The 22,602-nt window shown below is 39.9% G+C and overlaps 1 protein-coding gene across 1 annotated transcript in view; it reads left to right on the top strand.

Annotated features, from left to right (window-relative positions):
• The first annotated feature begins 1,036 nt into the window (after positions 1 to 1,036).
• The window catches only part of LOC144689575 (cell cycle control protein 50A-like), a 31,480-nt gene continuing 9,914 nt past the window's right edge, over positions 1,037 to 22,602 (top strand). Inside the window, exons 1-3 of the mRNA XM_078556761.1 lie at positions 1,037 to 1,464; positions 9,931 to 10,044; positions 13,118 to 13,225. Of these exons, the coding sequence (XP_078412887.1) occupies positions 1,252 to 1,464; positions 9,931 to 10,044; positions 13,118 to 13,225 (435 nt within the window). The 5' untranslated portion in view covers positions 1,037 to 1,251. The remainder of the gene's footprint in view (positions 1,465 to 9,930; positions 10,045 to 13,117; positions 13,226 to 22,602) is intronic.

Here is a 22,602-nt window from a genome sequence, read left to right as displayed (position 1 = left end):
CACTCTTGGCAAGCCCTCCACATTTTAACCTCTGTAAACTTAAGATCATCCAAAACTCTGTTACCCAGGTCCTTACTCACACTAAGACCTGTCCACCCATCACCCTGTACCTGCTGACCAACATTGGTTCGTAGTCAAGCAAAGCCTTAAATTAAAATCTCATTTTTTTCTTCAATTTTAATTGATCCACCAATGGTGTCCATGTCTTCAGTTGCCTAGGCCCCAAGCTCTGGAATTCCCTCCCTAAACTTCTCAGCCTCTCTTTCCTCCTTTAAGACACTATGTAAAACCTACTTCTTTGACTATGCTTCTGGCATCAGCACTAATATCGCTATATGCGGCTCAGCATTAAATTTTGATCGATATTGCTTCTGGGAAGTGATTTGGAATTTCCATTATGTTAAAGATGAATTATACATACAATTTGTTGTTGTAATTTTGGATTGTTCCACATGTGGAAACATTCTCTCCATATCTACCCTATCCAACCTATTCATAATTTTAAAAACCTCTCTTAGCCATTCTTTGCTGTTTTTTATATTCTGTCAACCTTCTGACTGGCCACCAATCTTTGCACAATTATATGCTTTTTCTTTAAGTTTGATGCTATATTTAGTTAACCACGGATGGTGGGTCCTCCCCTTGGAATTTTTCTTTCTCGTTGCGACAGATTCTATATAATTCAATGCAAAAGTAATATAATTAAGGACTCTGCTTTGTTTGTTGCTACCCGATAGAGATTCAAGTGCCAGGACTGGCTATTACTCCCAAATCCCTTTCTGCTTCAACTATTCCTTCAATTGTATCTTCCAATATTTAATGTCATTTACTCAGGAACAGTAAAGTCCCAAAGCTGCCTGTCCAACAATTCTTCATACATTATAATTTCATCGGCCCAATGTTGATCAGTCGATATCAAATTACAGTACCCTCAAAACAAGCCTGTTGTCGTTATGGAAACAGAGCGGCCCCTAAAGTTCGAGGACGTCATGACGTTGGCCAAACGTAGAGGCGCGATGACGTCGATCCTAAGTCGTCACCGCGTTGGTGCGTGGTTGGGTTTTGGTTTCCGGGGTTAGTTTGTCTCTCCTTGGTGGTGTTGGGGTTTTAGGCTGGGCGGCAAGTGGGCCCTGGCGGGTGGTTGGGGAGCTTCAGCTTGGTCAGGGGTTGTCTGTCTGTGTGAGGTGTGGAGAGCTTGTCCTTCCACAAGCCCCCCACCTCCAGTCGCTGTGACCGGGGGCCCGAGCCGAAATGGCGACAAATTATTCTCCCAAAGACGATGACGGTGACCAGCACAAGAGCAGGAAGCCGGACAACACTGCGTTCAAGCAGCAGCGCCTGCCCGCCTGGCAGCCCATCCTGACCGCAGGCACCGTCCTGCCTGCTTTCTTTATCATAGGCCTCATTTTCATCCCCATTGGTATCGGCCTCTTCGTCACCTCCAACAATATTAAGGAATTCGAGGTAAGGCCCGCGGTGTGAGCAGCTTGAGCTTTGTCAAGCTGGGGGCTGCAGGAAGGGACAGACGAGGAGGAGCATCAGTCAGCAATAGTTGTTAACCTGATTCTTCTCTCGTATTGTTGGTTAATGTGGAATTCGCCCCAGTAACCACCTGTTGGTACTACCAGCTGATTTTTAATTTATTTTCACATTGTGTGTGTGTGTATATAAATATATATATATTTCTATATTGTAGTTTATCAGTAGTAAAGTTGTAATATTCTTCCTCCAAATACAAAACCAGGAAATCTGAGATGATAAATTCATCTGCATGTAGTCTTTTGTGGGAATGCCGTTTTGCCCCAGAATTTAAACCCTGAATTATATTGATGGCTCAAATACTGTAAACCAGGCACAGAGTATTAAAATGTAGTGCATCAAATGATATGATTTCCCAGTTATGATTGGGAACAGTTTTAGTCAGTAATGGGTGACACACTGCTTCTGAATTTGGCCTTGTTTATGCAGACTGAGTAGATTATACAGCATATTAAAGGTTTGATTGTGAGCACTTTCAGCCTATCCTAGGGGACCAATAACTTAGATTGTAGAGTCTGAATCTATTTGGGATCCATTTTGGACGATGTTTCCTTCATGGAATTGCCTTCTCTGTATTATCCAAGAACAATCTGAATCAGAAAGTACCCCCATACAGACATTTACAAATGGGATTAGAATAGTTAGGTACATGCTTTATTTTCACGGTACCAGTTAATATTGGCTTTATTTTTTGCACATTGTTAGCAAGATCAATAAAGCAAATGGGTAAGGGCATAGTGTGCACTATAAAGAACTAGCAGTCAGGATTTGAGGTGCTAGGATTATCTGGAAACTTGGGGGAAAGAAGACTACCTCCAGAGGTAGATCTCATTGCCTCTGACTTCAATTCACTTTTCAGTTTTTTATAATCACAAAAGAGACAACAACCCCATATCTTAATGTAAAAATAAAATACTGCAGATGCTGGAAATCTGAAATAAAAAAAGGCTGGAAAAACTCAGTCATCGAGCTCTACAGCACAGAAAAAGGTCCTTTGGCCCATCGCGTCTGCGCCAGTCAAACAAGTACCTAACTATTCTAATCCCATTTTCCATCACTAGGCCCATAGCCCTGTATGCCATGGCATTGCAAGTGCACACCCAGATACTTCTTAAATGTTATGAGGGTTTCTGTCTCTACCACCCTTTCAGGCAGTGAGTTCCAGATTCTCACCACCCTCTGGGTGAAAAGATTCTTCCTCACATTCCCTCTAAACCTCCTGCCCCTTATCTTAAATCTATGCTGCCTGGTTATTGATCCCTCCACCAAGGGGAAAAGTTCCTTCCTGTCTACCCAATGATAGACAGATTTTTAATCAGTAAGGGAATCGAGGGTTACGTGGAAAAGGCAGAGAAGTGGAATTGAGGATTATCAGATCAACTATGATCTCATTGAATGGTGGAGCAGACTCAATGGGCTGAATGGCCTACTTCTCCTAAGTCTTATGGTCTAACTCAGCAGGTCTGACAGCATCTCTGGAGAGAAACAGAGTTAACGTTTCGAGTCTGTATGACTGTTCAGAGTCTGAAGGAGAGTCATACGGACTCGAAACGTTAACTCTGTTTCTCCCTCCATAGATGCTGTCAGACCTGAGTTAGACCATAAGACTTAGGATCAGAAGTAGGCCATTCAGCCCATTGAGTCTGCTCCACCATTCAGTGAGATCATAGCTGGTTTGATAATCCTCAATTCCACTTTTCTGCCTTTTCCCCATAACCCTCAATTCCCTTACTGATTAAAAATCTGTCTGTCTCAGCCTTGAATGTACTTAATGACCCAGCCTCTAAGCCCTCTGCAGTGAAGAATTCCACAGATTCACTCCCCTCTGAGAGAAGAAATTCCTCCTCATCTCTGTCTTAAATGGGCGACCCCTTACTCTGAGATTATGCCCTCTGGTCCTAGACTCTCCCACAAGGGGAAACCGCCTCTCAGCATCTACCCTGTCAAACCCCTAAGAATCTTATATGTTTCAATAAGGTCGCCTTTCATTCTTCTAAACTCCAATGAGTACAGGTCCAACCTACCCAACTTCTCCTCATAAGAAAATCCCTCCATCCCCGGGATCAACCTAGTGACCCTTCTGTGGACTGCCTCCAATGCCAGTATACCTTTCCTTAGATAAGGCGACCAAAACTGTTCACAGTATTTTAGGTGTGGTCTAACTAGTGCCTTGTATAGTTTTAGCAAGACTTTCCTATTTTTATACTCCATTCCCTTTGAAATAAAGGCCAACATTACATTTGCCTTCTCTATTACCTGCTGGATTTGTATGCTAGCTTTTTGTCATTCATGCACAAGGACCCCCAAATCCCTCTGTGCTGCAGCTTTCTGTGGTCTTTCTCCATTTGAGTAATATTCAGCTCCGCTATTCTTCCTGCCAAAGTGAATAACCTTTTTTCCCACATTATATTCCATCTGCCAAGTTTTTGCCCACTCACTTAACCTGTCTATATCCCTCTGTAGACTTTGTTATCCTCACCACTTGCCTTCCCACCTATTCTTGTGTCATCTGCAAACTTGGTGGTAGTACATTCACTTCCCTCATCCAAGTCATTATTATATATTGTAAATAATTGTGGCCCCAGCACTGATCCCAGTGGCACGCCACTAGTTAAAGGTTGCCATTCTGAAAATGTCCCCCCCCTTTATCCCAACTCTGTCTTCTATTAGTTAGCCAATACTCTATCCATGCCAATATACTACCCCCAACACCATGGGCTCTTACCTTATTAATTGGCCTTATGTGCAGTACCTTATCGAACGCCTTTTGGAAATCCAAATATATTACATCAACTGGTTCCCCCTTATCTATCCTGCTTACCTCCTCAAAGAATTCTAATAAATTTGTTAGGCATGATTTCTCCTTCATGAAGCCATGCTGACTCTGCTTGATTATATTATGTATTTCTAAATGCTCTGCTATTACATCCTGTATAATAGACTCTAACATTTTCCCAGTGACAGGTGTTAAGCTAACTGTTTTTTGTCTCCGTCCCTTTTTGAATAAGGGTGTTACTTTGGCAGTTTTTAAATCCTCTGGGACTTTTCCAGAATCTAAGGATCCTTGGAAGATTACTACCAGTGCATCCACTATCTCTGTAGCTACTTCCTTTAACATCCTAGGATGCAACCCATCATGTCCAAGAGACTTATTGGCCTTTAGCCCCATTAGTTTCCCTAGTACTTTTTCTCTAGCGATAGTTATTGTATTTATTTCCTCCCCCCTTTTGCCTCTTGATTATTTAGTATTTTTGGAATGCTATTAGTGTCTTCTACCGTGAAGACTAAAGCAAAGTATTTGTTCAACTTCTCTGCTATTTCCTGGTTCCCCATTATTATTTCCCCAGCCTCATTCTCTAAGGGTCTTAAGTTCACTTTGGCATCTCTCTTCCTTTTTATATATTTAAAGAATCTCTTACTGTCCATTTTTATATTACTTGCTAATTTACCATCAAGGTTTATTTTCTCCCTCTTTATTTTTTTTGGTTATCTTTTGTTGGTTTTTAAAACTTTCTGAACCCTCTGGCTTACCACTAATCTTTGCCACATTGTTTTTTCTTTCAATTTGATATTGTTCTTCACTTCCTTGGTTAACCATAGTTTGTTTATCCCCTTTCTAGAATCCTTCTTCCTCACAGGGAAGTTTCTTTGTTGTGAGTCATGAACTGTTTTCTTAAACGTCTGCCATTTTCCATCCTTTTCTGTTTTTAACCCCATATCTTATTGGTTACCATAATCTGTATCGATCTTAAAAGCAATAATCTTCATAATAACAGAGACCTGCAAAACATTTGCAGTCAGCTTAGTATCTTTATTGCAACAGTAATACTTTACAGGATTTCTAGTTTTCTTTCCCTTAAGACTTTGACAGAATCAAATGTTCTTGCTCTGGAGGGGGAAAAAAACTACTTAAAGCCGTGCATGTGTAAAAGCAGGCTTAGGAATATAAATACAAATTTTGTCAAAGGCCTGGCCATGTAACTTGTTTATAATCATAAAATGTAAAAGTCTAATTGGGAACTCTTTTCTTCTGAGTATAAGACAGATTTACACCTGATGGGTTCAATATTATTCGTGGAATAAACTCTGTATTTCCGTGAAATCGACCTGTCATAATTTCAGCATCTACCATTGAAGAAAACAACATTCTAACTACCAATCTTGTACCAGGATTCAAGTTTCATAGCAACACTATAACTGCTGCTTTCCTTGAGTCTTTGTGTGGTGGCATGCCCATTAAGAGTTAAACTATGTAGAAACTCTGGAGGATAAAGAGTGTTTTCATTGTTATCCACAGAATCAATGCTGATGTATTCTTTTAATTCACTGGACAGATTTTCTAAAACTTTTTCATTCAAATCTAGTGAATCTTCATTTTTAGCATAAAGAATAGCTTTTGAATAATAAGTTATACTAAATAATTGCCCCCCTCATGCCATCCCTAACCCATTCCTTTCACCTCCCCCCATCCCATCTCCATCCTGCTCTTGCCATCCCTCACCCGCCCATCAATCCCATCCATTCCTCACAGAAATAATCTCTCCAGCTAGGGTAACTTTGTTGCTGGGCTTCCCTTACCTTCCACTGTTTTTGTTTTCCACCAAGCCCCCGTCTTGCTGCTACCAACCATTGGCAGCCGCATGCGTGTCACATGCTCCAGTCTTTCGCATGCCGCACAAGCCTCTGTGCCAGACACACCCACCAACAGCTGTGTCCCTTCAACTGACCAATCAAAACAATATGGACAGACAAAAGCCGAGTGTTATTTTTCTTGGAATCGTATCGTATGTATGAGATCTGTAGCAATAAAGAAATACTGATGCCATATATGGGGAGGATCAGGTGTTTCTGGGCTATGATTCTACCGAACACAAAGAACTCCAAGTGAATATGACAGATCATTTAGTCTTTGACTTGCTTTCCTTTATCAAACAGGAAAAGTCCACTGAGGCCACACAAACAAACACGTTGGTAGCCACCAGAAGTGTGGCTTCCCCTGGATTAGTAAATTTCAAAACACATTGTGGGGTACTGAAAAAATATTTTGGATATGACTGAACTATATTCTCACTGCCTAGATAAGTGGTAATTCACAAATGTTTGTTTACAAAATACAGCCTAAAACCACACTGTTCCTAAATAAGTTGTGATTTGATCTAACCACCACCTTAAAAATAGACCGTGACCACAATCCTAAAACCGCTAATGATGAATATATGATAGAAAATGTGCCAGGCAGATGGAACACAAGCCTTCTGAATTGACTGTTGGGAGAGATGGGCACCAGATACTATTCAGATAATCCGGTGTGTTTGTATAGAGTTGGCAAGAATTATACAAACCATAATTGAAGAGTTTGGGTCATCCCCAGAGCAGTATCAGAGCAGTTTATAGCTGGTTGCCTGGAGCATAACTTAGCCAAGGTTAATTTGACTAAAAAAACAAGTTAATTTCCAGGAAATGCAGAGAAGCTTGAAATATTTTGATGACTAAATCCAACTGGATGTTTAATAAGTTCTATATGTTCTAAATAATGGAATGTTCTGTTTATTCAAGGTGTGTCTAAGTCCAGTTGTGTGCTACTCTGTCATTTTGTTCAGTGTTGTGTGTAAACTCTGTAAAGGGTGTTGGTTCTTTGTTAACATATCCTTATGAAAAGAATCACTTTTGCTCCAACCCTGAAAGATAAATATTTCTTGATGTTGAAGAGAATTGGTTTTAGAAGCTTATTTTCTATGACTCTTCAAACCAGATTGAAAAGTTTGAAGTATTCTCATGAATTTATCATGTGAAATTGCAGTTAACTGATGTTAAGTGCTGACAATGCGCTGCGATGTTCTACCTATCCTGCATTGTCATTATAAAGAAAAATACACTGAGAATTATTATATATTTAATTGTATATATTTTTCACCTGTAACATTAAAAAATGGTGCATGTTTGGCCAACTTTTATATGTTATAACCATTAACATTAATTATTCCCTCTAACTTTTATTTGTTTCATTATTCTTTTGTTTAGGAGTATAGTTTATCCTGTACTCTTCCTGTATCCGTTCCCCTTTAGCATTACCATGTACTTGCTTTTGAATACATACTGGAAACTGCATTGAGCACCTGCTCAAAATTACCATTCTGTTTCATTTTTACTGCAGTCACATCATATGCACAGAGTTTGTAGAAATGGATAAATGTAGATACTGCAGATGGAGAAGGTCAGGGATTTCTGGTGTACAATTGTATTTAATCAGGATTACAAGAGAAATGCAGTATCTGTATTTTCTGGAGAAAAGAGCAGATTATTAGCCACTCGGCAGGGTGCAATGTAGTTTTCTGGTAGCTTTCTGGCTGAGTGCGAAGTTGAAATTGCTGAAAATATAGGATAACCAAAAAAAGGATGAACAATTGAAGCAACCCATCTTAAATAATGTCCCCACGAAAGAAGAACTAGCAAAAGGAATCAGACTTGCAAGTTCGACCTTTCACATCTGTCAGAAGGGATTTTACGAGAGAGTCTTATCAAGTGCCTCTGCTTTCCTCATCTAAATTTTATTAAATAGCAAGACTTTTACTGAATTGCTAACAATTAGCTTGGCACACATTTTGGAAACATGCAGGAAGCTATCTATTACCTCACGGAGCAGCATTATATGGTATCAATACAAACAGATTAACTTTTCTTTCTTCTCATTGTTGTTTGTGTAGTGTTGCTGGGCACATAATGGCTTCTGCCTCTGCGCACACAATGGTGTGTGCAGATTATTTTGAGAAATCTGACGTAAGAAGGCACTACATTAATCAGCTTTTTTATGTTGTACAGAACACAAATTTGTATTCTGTCCTTGGATTTCTTCTTTACCTTTCAAAATTGAAGGGGAATGGCAAGCTAATGATAAAAATCTTGCTGGTTTAGGATATCTTACAAAGACACACCTTGGAATAATTGAAAAGCGAGTATTGTATGTGAGATAAGGGATTTTTTAAAAACAACTTTAGCTTTTAAATGCAAGAGATTAGGAGATTTAAGTTTGGAAAGAGGTATTGTGACCCTTGGAGTGAGCATACATAGATTTCCCTGGGTAAGCTAATCCACATATCCCATAATACTCAGTTTGTGTGGATAACCAGAAATGAGAAGCCTGATCAATTTTTCAACTTCCTATTCCATGAATGCTAAGTCCAACGGAGGCTGCCCTTGACTGAGAACAACAAACTAGCTGCAGACAGTGATCAAACCTAGGAACATGCAGTTCTGGGTGGCTTGGTGCATACATCCACTGAGCTGTTGAGTAAAGGGTTTTTGTTTAGTATTTTCTGTGCTTTGTTTGCATGGCAAATTTAGTGAATAATTGGATGTTCAAATGTTTCAAAATAGGAACTTATTCTGCTTAGTCAGAAGGCACTGCTGATCCTAAGCCTGCTAGCGTTCAGAGATGTCAAAAGACTTTTGAACACTGGGTTAATATTTTATAATGGAATGAAACCAACACAATTTTACATCAAATCCTGTACAATTCTATTGGGCCACAGCTTTGTTAATACTAGTTCTTTTGCTTTAGTTTGCAATTGTAGGTGAAGTAATATTTGTGTGAGCTATTCTTGATCCAAAATGTGAATGCTATTATGTCATTGAAAGGTAAGTGTGGATTGTAGTGTAATGATTGTTGAGTATTATTATGTTCAGTAAATCATTGTCATGCACTGTGGTCGTGAGAATGCAAGCTGGCTTTGCAAACAGTTTTGAGATTTTTGATTTCCCCAAGATACAATTCCCCCACTTTATTTTGTTGATTTTGGTCCCATTGTTCTTTGTCTGGGATTGTGGGATGGCAACCTGCTCCCTATCACTTCTGAGGCAGGCTCGGAGCTGGTGTGTCAGAGTGATGTAGATTGCCTTGAATAAAGTTTTTCTGGGCTAAGCAGCCCACCTACTGTTGCATTAGGGAAGAATTGGGGAGTGAAGTCTCGTGCGTCCTACTCCTGTAATCAGCATTCTGGATGTACACTTTGAGATGGGTCTAGCTGTACAAAAACTAAATAAGAAACTACAGTGGTAGTGTGCCATTTGATTGAACTTCAAGTTGAAAGTACCGCTTTCTAGTTACCAGTGAAATAGTAAAAGATTTTACAATTTTCTGCACAGCTTGGATATTCTGCTCACTGTTGCCCCACAAAAATGTGCAGTATAGAAAAGTTGTGATGGTTGTTACCTTAAATTTGCATGTCAGTTTCTTTGTTTAGTGAGCTCATTGGCATCTGGGTAAGTTTTGAAGTCTTTGTTCTGTGGGAAGTATAATTGATTTTAGAACTGCCCCCATTCTGTAGATGATGTTTCAGGTATTGTGCTATTGCACTTTCTTTATATTAACACATTTTTAAACCGTTTTTCCAGATTGATTATACTGGCATTGAGCCAAATTCTCCCTGTAACAACTGTGCTATGAATGGTACGTGGAATACAACGTGTTCATGTGAAGTTCATTTCCAGCTGGATCAACCGTTTGAGGTATGAATTTATTACCTATGTATAATCGGTCAATTATGAGAACACAGGTCATATATCCAGGGAGCACTACCTGCTATGACTGGGTCGTGGAGAGGCAAGCAGTTGGTGCACCTCTTAACTGTTCTGTGTGTGCGACTTGTGTCCACATGGTGGTAAGAACAAAAGTGGCATTTTTTATGGTGAGTTTTGCTGCTCGCCATGCTGTTGGGAAGCTCCTAGAGTCTGCTGCGTATCTAACAAGGGCTTAAACCCATAAATGCCAAATGTCCGATGACGGCCACCAACTAGCCTTGTGGCAGTGGGGGGAGCAAATAGATTCTCTTTGGGGCTAAGCTGGTTAGAAGATGACATGCTTGGAGATGGAAGCTCAGAACTAAGTAAAATCACTGTGCTAGACTCAGTAATAGCAAAGCAACATGCACAATTTTCCAATCTAAAGGATGGCTCTCAAATTGAGATAACTTTGTAGATACCGTATTTATCATGTTTCAATGTTCTCACTGACTTCTTTTAAAGCCCTGAAGACTTGTTGCTCTTCAATGCCATTAATTTCTCCATTACTGTTATCTTGCTTACATTAATTTTATTAAATCCCTGTCCCTGATTGAGTAACGGTTTCATTGTGAATAATAGACACCAACATAAGTGTTTCTTCCTATAATATTTCTGTTCCTCATAAAGCTGACAGCACTAGATTGGACTGAGATATTAAGAGCTGTAAAAAACCTTTATCTCTGTGTATTATGATTTATTTATTGTTGCACAGAAATTTCGTTGGTTTTCATTACTAATTAGGGTACTGGTAAAGCCAGATTTGCAATATTTGGAAGGCAGTTTCGAGAAAGCAATTTGCCTTCAAGATGACATTAAATGTGTTGAACATGGTTGGTTTAAAGACTTGGGGTTAAGAGAGTTTTGCAGAGTTAATTTGATTTTAATTGAAATAAAGATTGGTTGGAATTAATAATATAGATGTAAGCAGACTATTTAACTTGAATTCTAAGTACAGACTAGAGGTCAAATTTAATGTAATTCAAATGAGACTAGATATTAGAAGACACAGACTTTAAAACACACTGGTTCCTTTTGCTGGTGGGGAAGGGAGGATGATTGGCCTGGGTTGAATTTTGGTTAGTCATGCAGCAGAAGACCAGTTTTGTTCATGGCCTTCAGAATTATTTTGAGATAGTTAACAGTTTTGTCAGCAGAAAGTGAGATTGTAAAATTTGAGTCCAAATCTTGTTATATGGGGAGAGGCCTCTGATGCAGCTTACATCGCTGATGCACATCAGAACTCTGGAGGTTCTGACCTGCACACCTCCACAGTACTTCTGTGGGAAATTTAAACTTCCGATTGTCGATCTGCCCAATTGCTGTGCGATTCCCTACAACAGTGGAATCAGATGTCCAGAAGCACGCAGATGACCTTCACCTACCACCCGCCCAGTCTGGCAATGCTCACCTCCCCTGGACAGTGCTCAACCGCTTCCGTAGCCTCCTCACCTCCTGGAATCCCTGGTTCCTGTCCAGCTGATGATGGAAGAGTCAGCATTGTCAGGGAGTGAGGGGATTTGGTCAGGTGAGGTAAGGTTGAACAATGTCAGGCCGTGAGGGAGGCTGAGCATTGTTGGGGCTGATGGGGGGGTTGGTGGGGGGTGCTTAGCACTGTCAGTGAGGAGAGTGTTAGGGTTGACAGCTCTATTTAAAACAGTGTAAGTCAATGAACTGAAGACAGGCATAAAGGGCATGTCTTCAGTTCGTGACAAGAAAAGGGGACATGAGTGCACTGGAATTATGCTTGTCAATTGGTCACCTGACTCTGTTCATCCCTGCATCCTGCATCAGAATGTGCAACGGTTCTAGCATAAAATGTTAAGTGGGCCGATTAAATTGCAATCAGTATCGTACGCTCCCTCTCCAGCACTGACTGAAAGACCTGGGACCTGATGTCAAGCCAGATGTGGCCTGATGCTGAAATTGGGTGTATGCACATGATCTTTGAGTTTTCATCCTTATGATTGAAGGGAACAGCAAGTGTACGAGACAGTGTCTGATGCCCTTGTTCCTGCAAAACAAAGATGCAGTGAAGGAGCAGTTAAATATGATGACGGCAGAATGATGCAATATTGCTTATTTGGACCTTGGAAGCAGTCAGGACCTTTTCTTTTTGTGAGAAATGTCTCTGCAGCAATTAGATAAAATTACATTAGAAATAGTGGTGTGAAGAATCTATTTTGGACTAGTTTATTGAGACTTTTCAGAGTAGTAAACATGTCTGTACACCAGACCCAAGAGTCTTCAGGGAATAACACAATATTAACTCCTTTTTTTAGAAAATGGAGACAGTAATGATTATTGAGGTTTATTAGCATACTGTGTTTGATCTTTAAATTCTTATCTCTTGATAGATTCAACAGAACTGAGTATTTTTCATGTAATTTTAGTGACCTGTGTGACAGTAGAATTTTTTTGCTGCAGTAATTATTTAAGTTAAGCAGTAATAGAAATTGGCTCCATGCAATAAACCCAGTAGAGGAAATAAGTCAATTTTATTTTTATCCCATAGGGCCCCCATAATCTCAGGCTATTATTCAACATGCTGCTGTTTTTGACATAACATAGTCATAGCCAGATGTAACAATCAATCTGAATGACCGACTGGAATGACACAGGACAAGAAGATGAACTTGTAGTTTTGACACAGCAAGTTCTATACAATGTTATTTATTTTTCTTGGGTACATCTAGCAAAGGGTACAAGGGGGACTCCATTGAAATATTTTCAAAACCTAACACAAGGCTACTCACTGGAATTATGAAAGAAGAAAATAACATTAGCCTTGGAGATACACCAGGTGAAGCTCAACCATTCTTTCATTGCAGTGCAGTTTGTTGATCACTGTCCCCTGGGCATAGCACAAAAGGTGATTATATTATACCTATATACTAAATCGAGATGGCTTATATTTACCTCAGTAGTGATGGTGTCCTATGCAACCTTTATTAAAAATTTAAATAATTTTCCATTTAAAGCTTGCGATTGAACCTTTGTTTAAACTTTGTGTATTTTGCAGGGTAATGTTTTCATGTATTATGGATTATCAAATTTCTACCAGAACCATAGACGATACGTCAAATCAAGAGATGACAGTCAGCTTAATGGTGATAAGGCTTCTTTAAAAGTAAGCAAAGTGGAATTGCTTCTGGAATATAATTGTAGCAGCTGTGTATTTATACAGTGAATTTCATTCTGTAGGTAACACTGTACAAAAAAACTACTATAATGATTCTGGTAGCATTTAAGCAAGAAATGGAAGAATTAAGTGCCATTTTTTAAAAATCTCTTTCCACCTCCCAGACTCGTTTTTTTTCCCTATTAGATTTACTTCAAGAAATACATAGAGAATACATGGCAGTTCATTCATTTTGGCATTAGAGCAAAGCTTGAACAATTTCTAACTTCTGTCATTTTAAGCATGAAATGAAATTTTGGCCTTTTTATCACTCCCAATTTGCCTATTTATTTCACGTGACTATAGTGAAGGTTACGGGGAGTTTAATTCCATTTGTTGATATCCTTTGTTGGTAGTAATGGTCAGAGTGCAGCTGACCTGTTGTCATCATCTAAGTGCCATGCTGAATGGTGTAGATGACCACGGTCTTCCAAACTTTCTGATCATAGCAACAGTGGATGTCTTCGTTGTTGGACTCCTGGTTAAGCTAGTCTTTAATGTTGTCTAGCTTCTTCCTTTGTTGTGGGCAAGTTGCTCTTCTCCCGTTAATCTTTCTGATGATGATGAGGCGCTTCAACCCTTCTGCATATAGAAACATAGAAAAATAGAAGCAGGAGTAGGTCATTCAGCCCTTCGAGCCTGCTCTGCCATTCAAGATGATCATGGCTGATCCTCAATCTCAACGCCACACTCCCGCTCTCTCCCCGTACCCTTTGATGCCTTTAGAGTCTAGAAATCTGTCTGTTTCCTTCTTGAGTATATTCAGTGACTTGACCTCCACAGCCCTCTGTGGTAGAGAATTCCACGGGTTCACCACCCTCTGAGTGAAGAAGTTTCTCTTCATCTCAGTCCTAAATGGCCTATCTCGTATCCTGAGATTGTGACCTCCTGCCACCACCTCCCCCCAAGCCAGAGGAAACATCATCCCTGCATCCAGTCTGTCCAGCCCTGTCAGAATTTTATATGTTTCAAAGAGATCCCCTCTCATTCTTCTAAACTCCAGTGAATACAGGCTTTGTTGGCCCCATCTCTCCTCATATGACAATCCTGCCATCCCAGGAATCAGTCTGGTGAACCTTCGCTGTACTCCACCTATGGCAAGTATACCCTTTCTTGGGTAAGGAGACAAAAACTGCACACAATACTCCAGGTGTGGTTTCGCCTAGGTCCTGTATAGCTGCAATAAGACATCCTTACTCCCATACTCAAGTCCCCTTGGAATGAAGGCCAGCTTACCATTTGATTCTTAACTGCTTGCTGCACCTGCATGCTTGCTTTTGATGATTGGTGTACAAAGACACCCAGGTCCCTTTGTACATCAACATTTCCCAATCTATCATCATTTAAATAATACTCTGCCATTCTGTTTTTCCCACCAAAGTGGATAACTTCATATTTATCCACGTTATTCTGCATCTGCCATGTATTTGTCCACTCACTCAACTTATCTAAATCACCTTGAAGCCTCTTAACACCCTCCTCACCACTCACATTCCCGCCCAGTTTTGTGTTGTCAGCAAGCTTGGAAGTGTTACATTTGGTTCCCTCATCCAAATGATTGATATATATTGTGAATAGCTGGGGCCCAAGCACTGATCCCTGCGGTATCCCACTAGTCACTGCCTGCCATTCCGAAAAAGACCCATTTATTCCTACTGTTTCCTGTCTGCTAACCAATTCTCTATCCATGCCAATATATTACTCCCAAACCTATGTGCTTTAATTTTGCACACTAACCTCTTAACCTGCAAGGATAATATGTCTGAAGAACTCCATTTGTCATTTTTTGATATTATTTAAGTGTTCTCTTGTTCTTCTGGCCTCATTCAGTACTACTTCGTTGGTTATTTTCTCTACCCAGCTTACCGTTAGGTAAACTGACCTGTAAAAACGCTGATTATCACTAATTAATGCTTTCTGAAAGGAGGAAAAATTTCCAATGTTTGGAATTATGGCTTTTGGATCATGGAATTTCTCCCCTTTAAATGTATTTTTCGATCTCCGCCTGGCACGGGGGAGCCATTATTCATCCCCACCTAATTAATTTGCTGCCAATTCTGACCAGGCTATGACTCACTCAGTGTGATTAGAAGATGCAGAGCCCTGCCTCCAGTAGCTGCTCCCATTGCAGCCTGCAGAGCACCTTCATGGGTTGGGCTATCTTCCTGGTGCTGTCTCTGCTGCAAGAGCTGCTGCTTCTGGTGGAGAATGGCTGCATCTTGTCACCAAATTCGAGGCCCCATTACCGATGGAATGACTTGTCCTCGACCCAACTGTAGCCTGCTGGTCAGCTTCTAGCTACGGCCCCGGGAGGGAGGAAGATTTCCAGTCCAGTGTGGTCTCTTAGCTTTCCTGTCTTCGGCGGTAGTCACTGCTTTGCGTCTGTTCTGGCTTGGCCTGCTTGGGATCCTGGTTCTATCTAAACACCCAGAGATAGAAGAGCCTGCATTCTCTGACTGGTTAGGGCCTGAGCCCAGGGCCCGAGCTACTATCCCCGGGAGATGGCTTGCCCTTCCCTGGCAGTGCAGGTCCAAGTGGCGCTGGCTGAGGAGGAGCTGCGGCACCTATTGGCAGGTTTAGTGGCAGTGGTGAGGAGCCGAATCTGGGCAGGTGGAGAAACCTACATTGGGGGCGGGAGGGTGTGGAGAAGGAGGAGGAAATGAATGAGTGGGTCTGGTTGTGAATGGGAGGTGGATGGTGAGTGAGGGAAGAGTTGAGTGGCTGGGGGAGAGTGGGGGGCTGAGGTGAGGGGGAGGGGATTTGGGAAGAGGGTCTGCTGAGTAAGTGTTGATACACGAACTTTAATAACATACTGAATGTTACTGTGCTGCTTTATTGCTGTTTTGCTTTTGCTGGCATCTCAGGTCAGGTTAATTTTCAAATTATTTTTTATATATGTTCCTTACGGATGTGGGCATTTCTGGCAAGGCCAGCCTTTGTTGCCCACCCCTAACTGCCCTTGAGAAGGTGGGTGGTGAGTTAAAATGGGATCACATTGGAAAATAGTTTGCCAAGCGCTGCTGTACTCCTTTGCTTTGCTTCGCATGTACATAATTCAGCAAGGTCATGCTTTGTTGTTAGTATGGACTTCGTCCTGTATTACATGCACGAACTGCATTGACTGTTGAGGTCACTTTGGCAATTTATACCAATGCATTGGTCCACAGTCTTAATAGAAGGGGGAAAATTAGTGTTTTAACCCATATGAAGTCTAATAATTCCACCCATTTGAAATGGCCTAGAAGCATTTGCATTTCACTGCAGATCATAAGAAGTGCTTTAATTACATAAGTTCTTGTCACACAATTTTTCAGACCTTTGCCTGCGGCTACTCTACCCGTTTCTGTCTATATCATTCCAATTTTAGTTTAAACTACTTAATTATTTTTTCTTCTAATGGTGCCGAGGGTCCGAGTTGGCAGTTACAGTAACACATTCGTCGAACAAATGCCTCTTTTATTTATTCAGACCTGCACATGCTCATTCTACTATTTTGGATGTATATAGTTGATGAACTTTTCCAAACCAGTTAGTTCCACAATGTGGAAAATAACGTATTCTTCAAGCACAAATGAATAGGCATTTGTTAACAGCTGTTTATTAGGTTGATCTTTGGATTTGCCTCTATTTGGTTACTTTTTTCCTTATTATCAGAGTGGATGCCGTTGACTGCTCTTGCACTGGACTTGGCAGGTGTGGGGACTTTGGAGTGATAATGGTCGAGTTCTCAGTGCTGGGCCTTACAGGGCCAATACAATCCTAACCATAATCCCGATGTAAATGTCTCACGTTTGCAAAGTCTATTTTTTTTCGCTGGGACATCCCGGCAACTGGTCTTAGCAAATCTAAAAATTTTGCTTTGGGCTTTCATCAGCTGCATGAAGTTACTGTGACAGGTGATGGCAATGCTAACACTACCCTACATGATCAATTAAAAAACGGTATACGGGACAATTCATGCGTTACTAAATGTCTGGTCCTTGATTAACACATCCAGTATTGTGTGAAAAATAATGGTGTAAATTTTAATGTCTTGTGTCTACTTGAACAATGCTCAATGGGGTAATTAATGATTTTGTGCTTTCAGACATATAGGCTTGCAAGACTGTTTTAAACGATGTAACACTAGATTGATATATTAATGGGTTTTGGATTGTTTGGGAATGGATTAAGGTGGTTAAGAATATTACTCAACTCAACCTTTTGGCTTAAATACAGTATTTCCTTTCATGTATTAATATCAACGTGTACATGCTTCTTGTCAAGTAACAGCTAATATTTCCTCTAGTCATGCTATTACTTTCATCACATCTGTCTGCTGTCTTTTCTGTCACGGTTGGATCTGGGTATTCATTTTACTCATGAGTCTTTTACTTACATCTTAGTCCTTCAAGTACGGTCTCTGAAGTAGATAATATTGTTGCTTGCTTACCTGTTTAGACAACTTGGCAACCTCTTCACTGCAGGACCTACGGTGGATATACTAAAATCAATTCTGTGGTTTGATGCTGACCAGTCCGCTGTATACTTTCCAGCTATTGTCGGGTACCAGCTTAAACTTCAAGCACTTCTCACTAAAACAGTTCAGTTGTCTGCACATTGGCTTATTTTTTCACGTTCAAAGTTACTTCTGGATACCTACAAGGAACCATCTTTAGTAGTCTGTTCTGGCCAATAATTATCCCTCAACCAGAAAAAAAAGCTGCTGTTTACGGGGTCTTGCTGTGTGCAAATTAGCTGCAGTGTTTCCTACGTTACAACAGTTACTGTACTTCATTAGCTTTAAAGCTCTTTGGGATGTGCTGCCTGAGGTTGTGAAAAATGCTATTTCAATATAAAAAGTCACCTGTTTCTCATCTACAACACCGTGGAAGCACAATCTGCAGTGTATTGATCAGTCAGTTTTCATATGAATGCTGATATCCAATTCAACCTTTCCACTAACTCGACCCCCCATGACCATCTTCATGCTGCCTAGCTGTCTTTCCAACTTCAAGTCATGGATTAGTCACTTCTTAACTATTTGGAAGACTAATACCATAATATTTGGATCCTGTCATAAACACTACTGTCTTAACCACTGCCTCCATCTTTCTCTTTTCAGGAGAAAAGAGATCCAGCCTGTTCATCCTTGTCTAATAAGTATGATCTTGCAGTTCTGGTATCATCTTTATAAATCATTTTTGAGTCCCTTCCAGTGCCTATATATCCTTTATATGGCAAACAGAACCTTATGCAATATTTCATGTGTGATCATAGAAACTAAAAACACAGAAGGCAGGCATTTGTCCCACTCTGCCTGTGCTGCCTCTTTGAAAGAACATTCCTTCTTAGCCCCATTTTTCTGCTTTTTGCCTGTAACCCTGCAAGTTCCTCCTCCTCAACTCCCTTAAAAATTATTCATGGGATCAGCTTCCATCACCATTTCAGATATAGCATTCCACATGATTTCTTTGCTATCTCATTTCTATCCCTCTATTTATAAACACAAGTAAGCCGTAGGATTTTGAACCACTTCATCAGCTTGCCCTGTTGCCTTTAAGGAGATTTGTGCATATGGAACACCAAGGTCTCAGGTCTTTTTGCTCACCTAGGCTTTTTAAAATGCTGCCATTTCCAGTATTCATATTCCATGTTAGTGCTTCAAAAGTGCATAATGTCACACTTCTCTGTATTGAACTCCATCTGTCATGCTTCTTTCTATTTCACCATCTTACCTATGTCATCCTAAAGCCTATAAACTATCCTCATCATAACTTACCATTTTGCCAAGTTTTGTATCATCTTCAAAATTTATACTGCTGTTCCCTATACCTGGGTCTAGATCATTTTTTAAAATTGCAAATGGTAATGGACCCAAAATTGTTCCCTGGGTATAGTCTACCTCGCAGTCTGAAAAACATTAACCTGTCATCACATTTTTCTTCCCGTCACTGAGCCCATTTTGTATCCATACTGATACTTTTCCCCTTAATTCCATGGGCTTCCACCTCCTTAATAAGCCTCCTGTGTGGTACTTTATTGAATGCCTTCCGAAAGTCCATATATACATCTACTGCACTACCTTGATTGCCCTTCTCTGTACCTCATCAAATAATCCAATCAAGTTAGTCAGACATGATTTACCTTTAACAAGTCCATGCTGGGTCTCCTTGATGGACCCATGCTTTTTCAAATGAACATTTATTTTGTCCCTGAAAATGGTTTCCAATAACTTCCCTGCCACTGATGTAAGGTCGACTGACCTGTAGTTTCCTGGTTTATTGCTCTTCCCTTCCTCAAAGTGTTGTAACATCAGCAACCTTCCAGTCTTTCATCACTGCCTCAGTATCTAATGAGGACTGAAAGGTTGTGACCAGTGCCTCTGGCCATTTTTACCATTGCTGTTTTTCGCAACTTAAGAGACATTATCTTGATCAGGTGGTTTATCAACTTAACAATAACCCTGTCTTTTCTATCCTGTCCATAACAATTTTCTCCTCTTGTAGTGGTACATTCACACCATAGAATCACAGGTTATAGCACAGGAGGGGAGGCCATTTGGCCTATTGAATCAATGCTGACTTGCTTCATGAGCAATTTAGCTAGTCCCATTCCCCTGCCCTTTCCCTATAGCCCTGAAACTATATTTCCTTCATAGTGCTTATTCAATTCCCTTTTGAAAGTCACAATTGAATCTATTCTACCACCCTCTCAGGCAGTACATTCCAGATCATAACCATTCGCTGTGTAAAAAAGTTTTTCCTCATGTCAGTTTTGGTTCTTTTGCCAATCACCGATGACCCATGCCAATGGTAGCAAGTTTCCCTCTATCTGCTCTGCCTAGATCCCTTATGAATTTGAACACCTCTACAAATTCTCCTGTAAGGAGAAAACCCCAGCTTCTCCAATCTATGCATGTAACTAAAATCCCTCGTCCATTCTTGTAAATCTTTTCTGCGACCTCTAAAGCCTTCACGTCCTCCTAAAGTGTGGTGATCACAGTTAGACACAATTATTTAGTTGAGGCCTATACAGTTCTTTATAATGGTTCATCATAACTTCCTTGCTTTTGTACTCTAGGCTTCTATTTATAAAACCCAGGATTCTGTGTGTCTTTTTAATCACTTACTCAACCTGCCCTGACATCTTCAACAATTTGTACACATATACACCCAGGTGTCTTTGTTCTTGTGCCCATTTTAGAATTGCACTGTTTAGTTTATATTGCCTTTCCCCAATCTTCCTAGTACTCATTTAATTCTTTTGCCATGCCCTCTGCTTCTACATGAAGATTTCCTTTTGGGTCCAGAATAGGCCCAACTTATTCCCAGCAACCTGCTTACACTTCATGTGTTTATAAAATGTTTTCTAATTTTATCTTTTCCGTAACCTCTCTCTGCTTCCTGTATTAAGTTTTCAGTTAGTTCCTGTACCTTCCATAATCTTCTAGGTATTTGTCATAAGCCTCTTTTTGCTGTTTTATTTTAACTTTATTTTCTTTGTCATCCAGGGTGCATTTTGGATGCTGTACCTTTACCCTTCAAAGGCAAATGCGTAGTTTGTATCTGAACTTTCCTGATTGTCTTCCTTGCTTACTGCTTTACCCCGCAATCACTTTTTCCAATCTACTGGTGTTCGAGCCAAAGTTCAATACAAGTTTAGCATAACTTACTTTCTTTCGAATACCACCCCTGTAGAAATAAGCTCTATCATTTTGGTTTGCTTTTGCTTTGTCCTTAGTGACCTGCATCATTACTTTTAGTGATGAGTATTTGTACTCCCAGATCCCTTTGCTTGTTTACCACATTTGAATTCTTATTATCCAAGAAACATGTGACATATACTTTACTCACAAAAATGTAATACCTCATGCTTCTCCACGTTGAAATTCATTTGCCAATTATATGCCCATTCTTCAAGTTTATTTATGTTGTCTTGTAATTTGTTGCAGTCCTCTTCAGTGCTGACTATTTATTATCAACTCTGTGTCATCTGCAAATTTAGAAATTTTGTTTTTGATTTCAAGGACTAAACTGTTAATACAAATTGTGAACAACAGTGATCCCAGCACTGATCCTTGCGGGACCCGTTTTCTACTTTTTGCCACTCTGAATAGCTACCCTATATCCCTAATCACTTCTGGCTTGCTATCCATTCTGTTACTTGTCAAAGCACCCACAGTCAGGGGATCTTATTCATTAGTCTATTATGTGCTATCTTATCAAATGCCTTTTGGAATCTAGATATATTGCATCCACTATATTACCTTTGTCTAATCTTATCTTATGCACCCATCTGCTCCTTGTCCCTGATAAATACCAAAGCAACATTATTTAATATTTCATCATCGCACTTTGTTATTTTAGTAGTCCTTTTCCCTTCCTGATTTTCCTTATTACATTAATGTGGATATAGAATATTTTACTACTTTGTTTTATATTCCTTGATAATTTTATAGTTCCTTTTTGGAGTTGTATTTCTTTGACTTCCCCCCTGGTCTCTTTGTATTCTTCTTTCACATACTCTCCTCTGTTGTCCCTGTACTCAATGTCTACTTTCATTATCTTCAATTTTTCTTTTATGTTGTTACTTATCTGTGGTGTCTTATTAGTGTTTCGTCTGTTTGTGTTCTTTAGTGGAATATCATTTTTCAGGACTGTATTGAACACTGTTTTAAATGTGATGTTCTAGATCATTGCCAATTGTTTTTTTATTAAATTTTCCCAGATTCTACTCTCGGTCCCTCAAAATCAGATTTTCTCCAATTTCTTGCTTGTGTTCTTCAGTTGTTCTCCTAAACTATTATACTTTGGTCACTGTTACCTTGATGTTCCCCTACTTTTACTTCACTCTAGCTGCTCTGCTTCATTCTCCATTACTGAACCCTGTGGTGAATCTTCCCTGGTTGGACTTCTTGCATCGTCGGTTAGAAAGTAGTCCTGCGTACATTGTAGCAATTCTATTCCCTTGTCTCTTTTACCTTACTCTTCTGACCAATTAGTTTCAGGATAGTTAAAATTCCCCATAATTATTTTCCTAGGTCTTTTACTCATTACCCTAATTTGCTTGCATATTTCTTTCTCCATCTCCTTTCCACTATTATGTGATGTGCAGATTACCCCTATTAGCATGATTGATCATTTCAGATCTTTTCTAATCGCATGCATATCTAATTGATGATTGCATTACCTTTTTGTACTATCATTTATGTTGTCTCTAATAAGTACAGCTGCTCCACTTCCCTTTTTCCCTCGCTATCTTTTCTAAACATGTTGTACCCTGTGATGCTTAATTCCCAGTCCTGGTTTTTCTGTACCCATGTCTCAGTAAATCCTATTATCATC

Source organism: Cetorhinus maximus, chromosome 14 (genome assembly GCF_964194155.1).
Source record: "Cetorhinus maximus chromosome 14, sCetMax3.hap1.1, whole genome shotgun sequence".
NCBI lineage: Eukaryota > Metazoa > Chordata > Chondrichthyes > Lamniformes > Cetorhinidae > Cetorhinus > Cetorhinus maximus.
The sequence above is the reverse complement of the archived record's forward strand: the minus strand, read 5'-3'. Positions and strand labels throughout refer to the sequence as shown.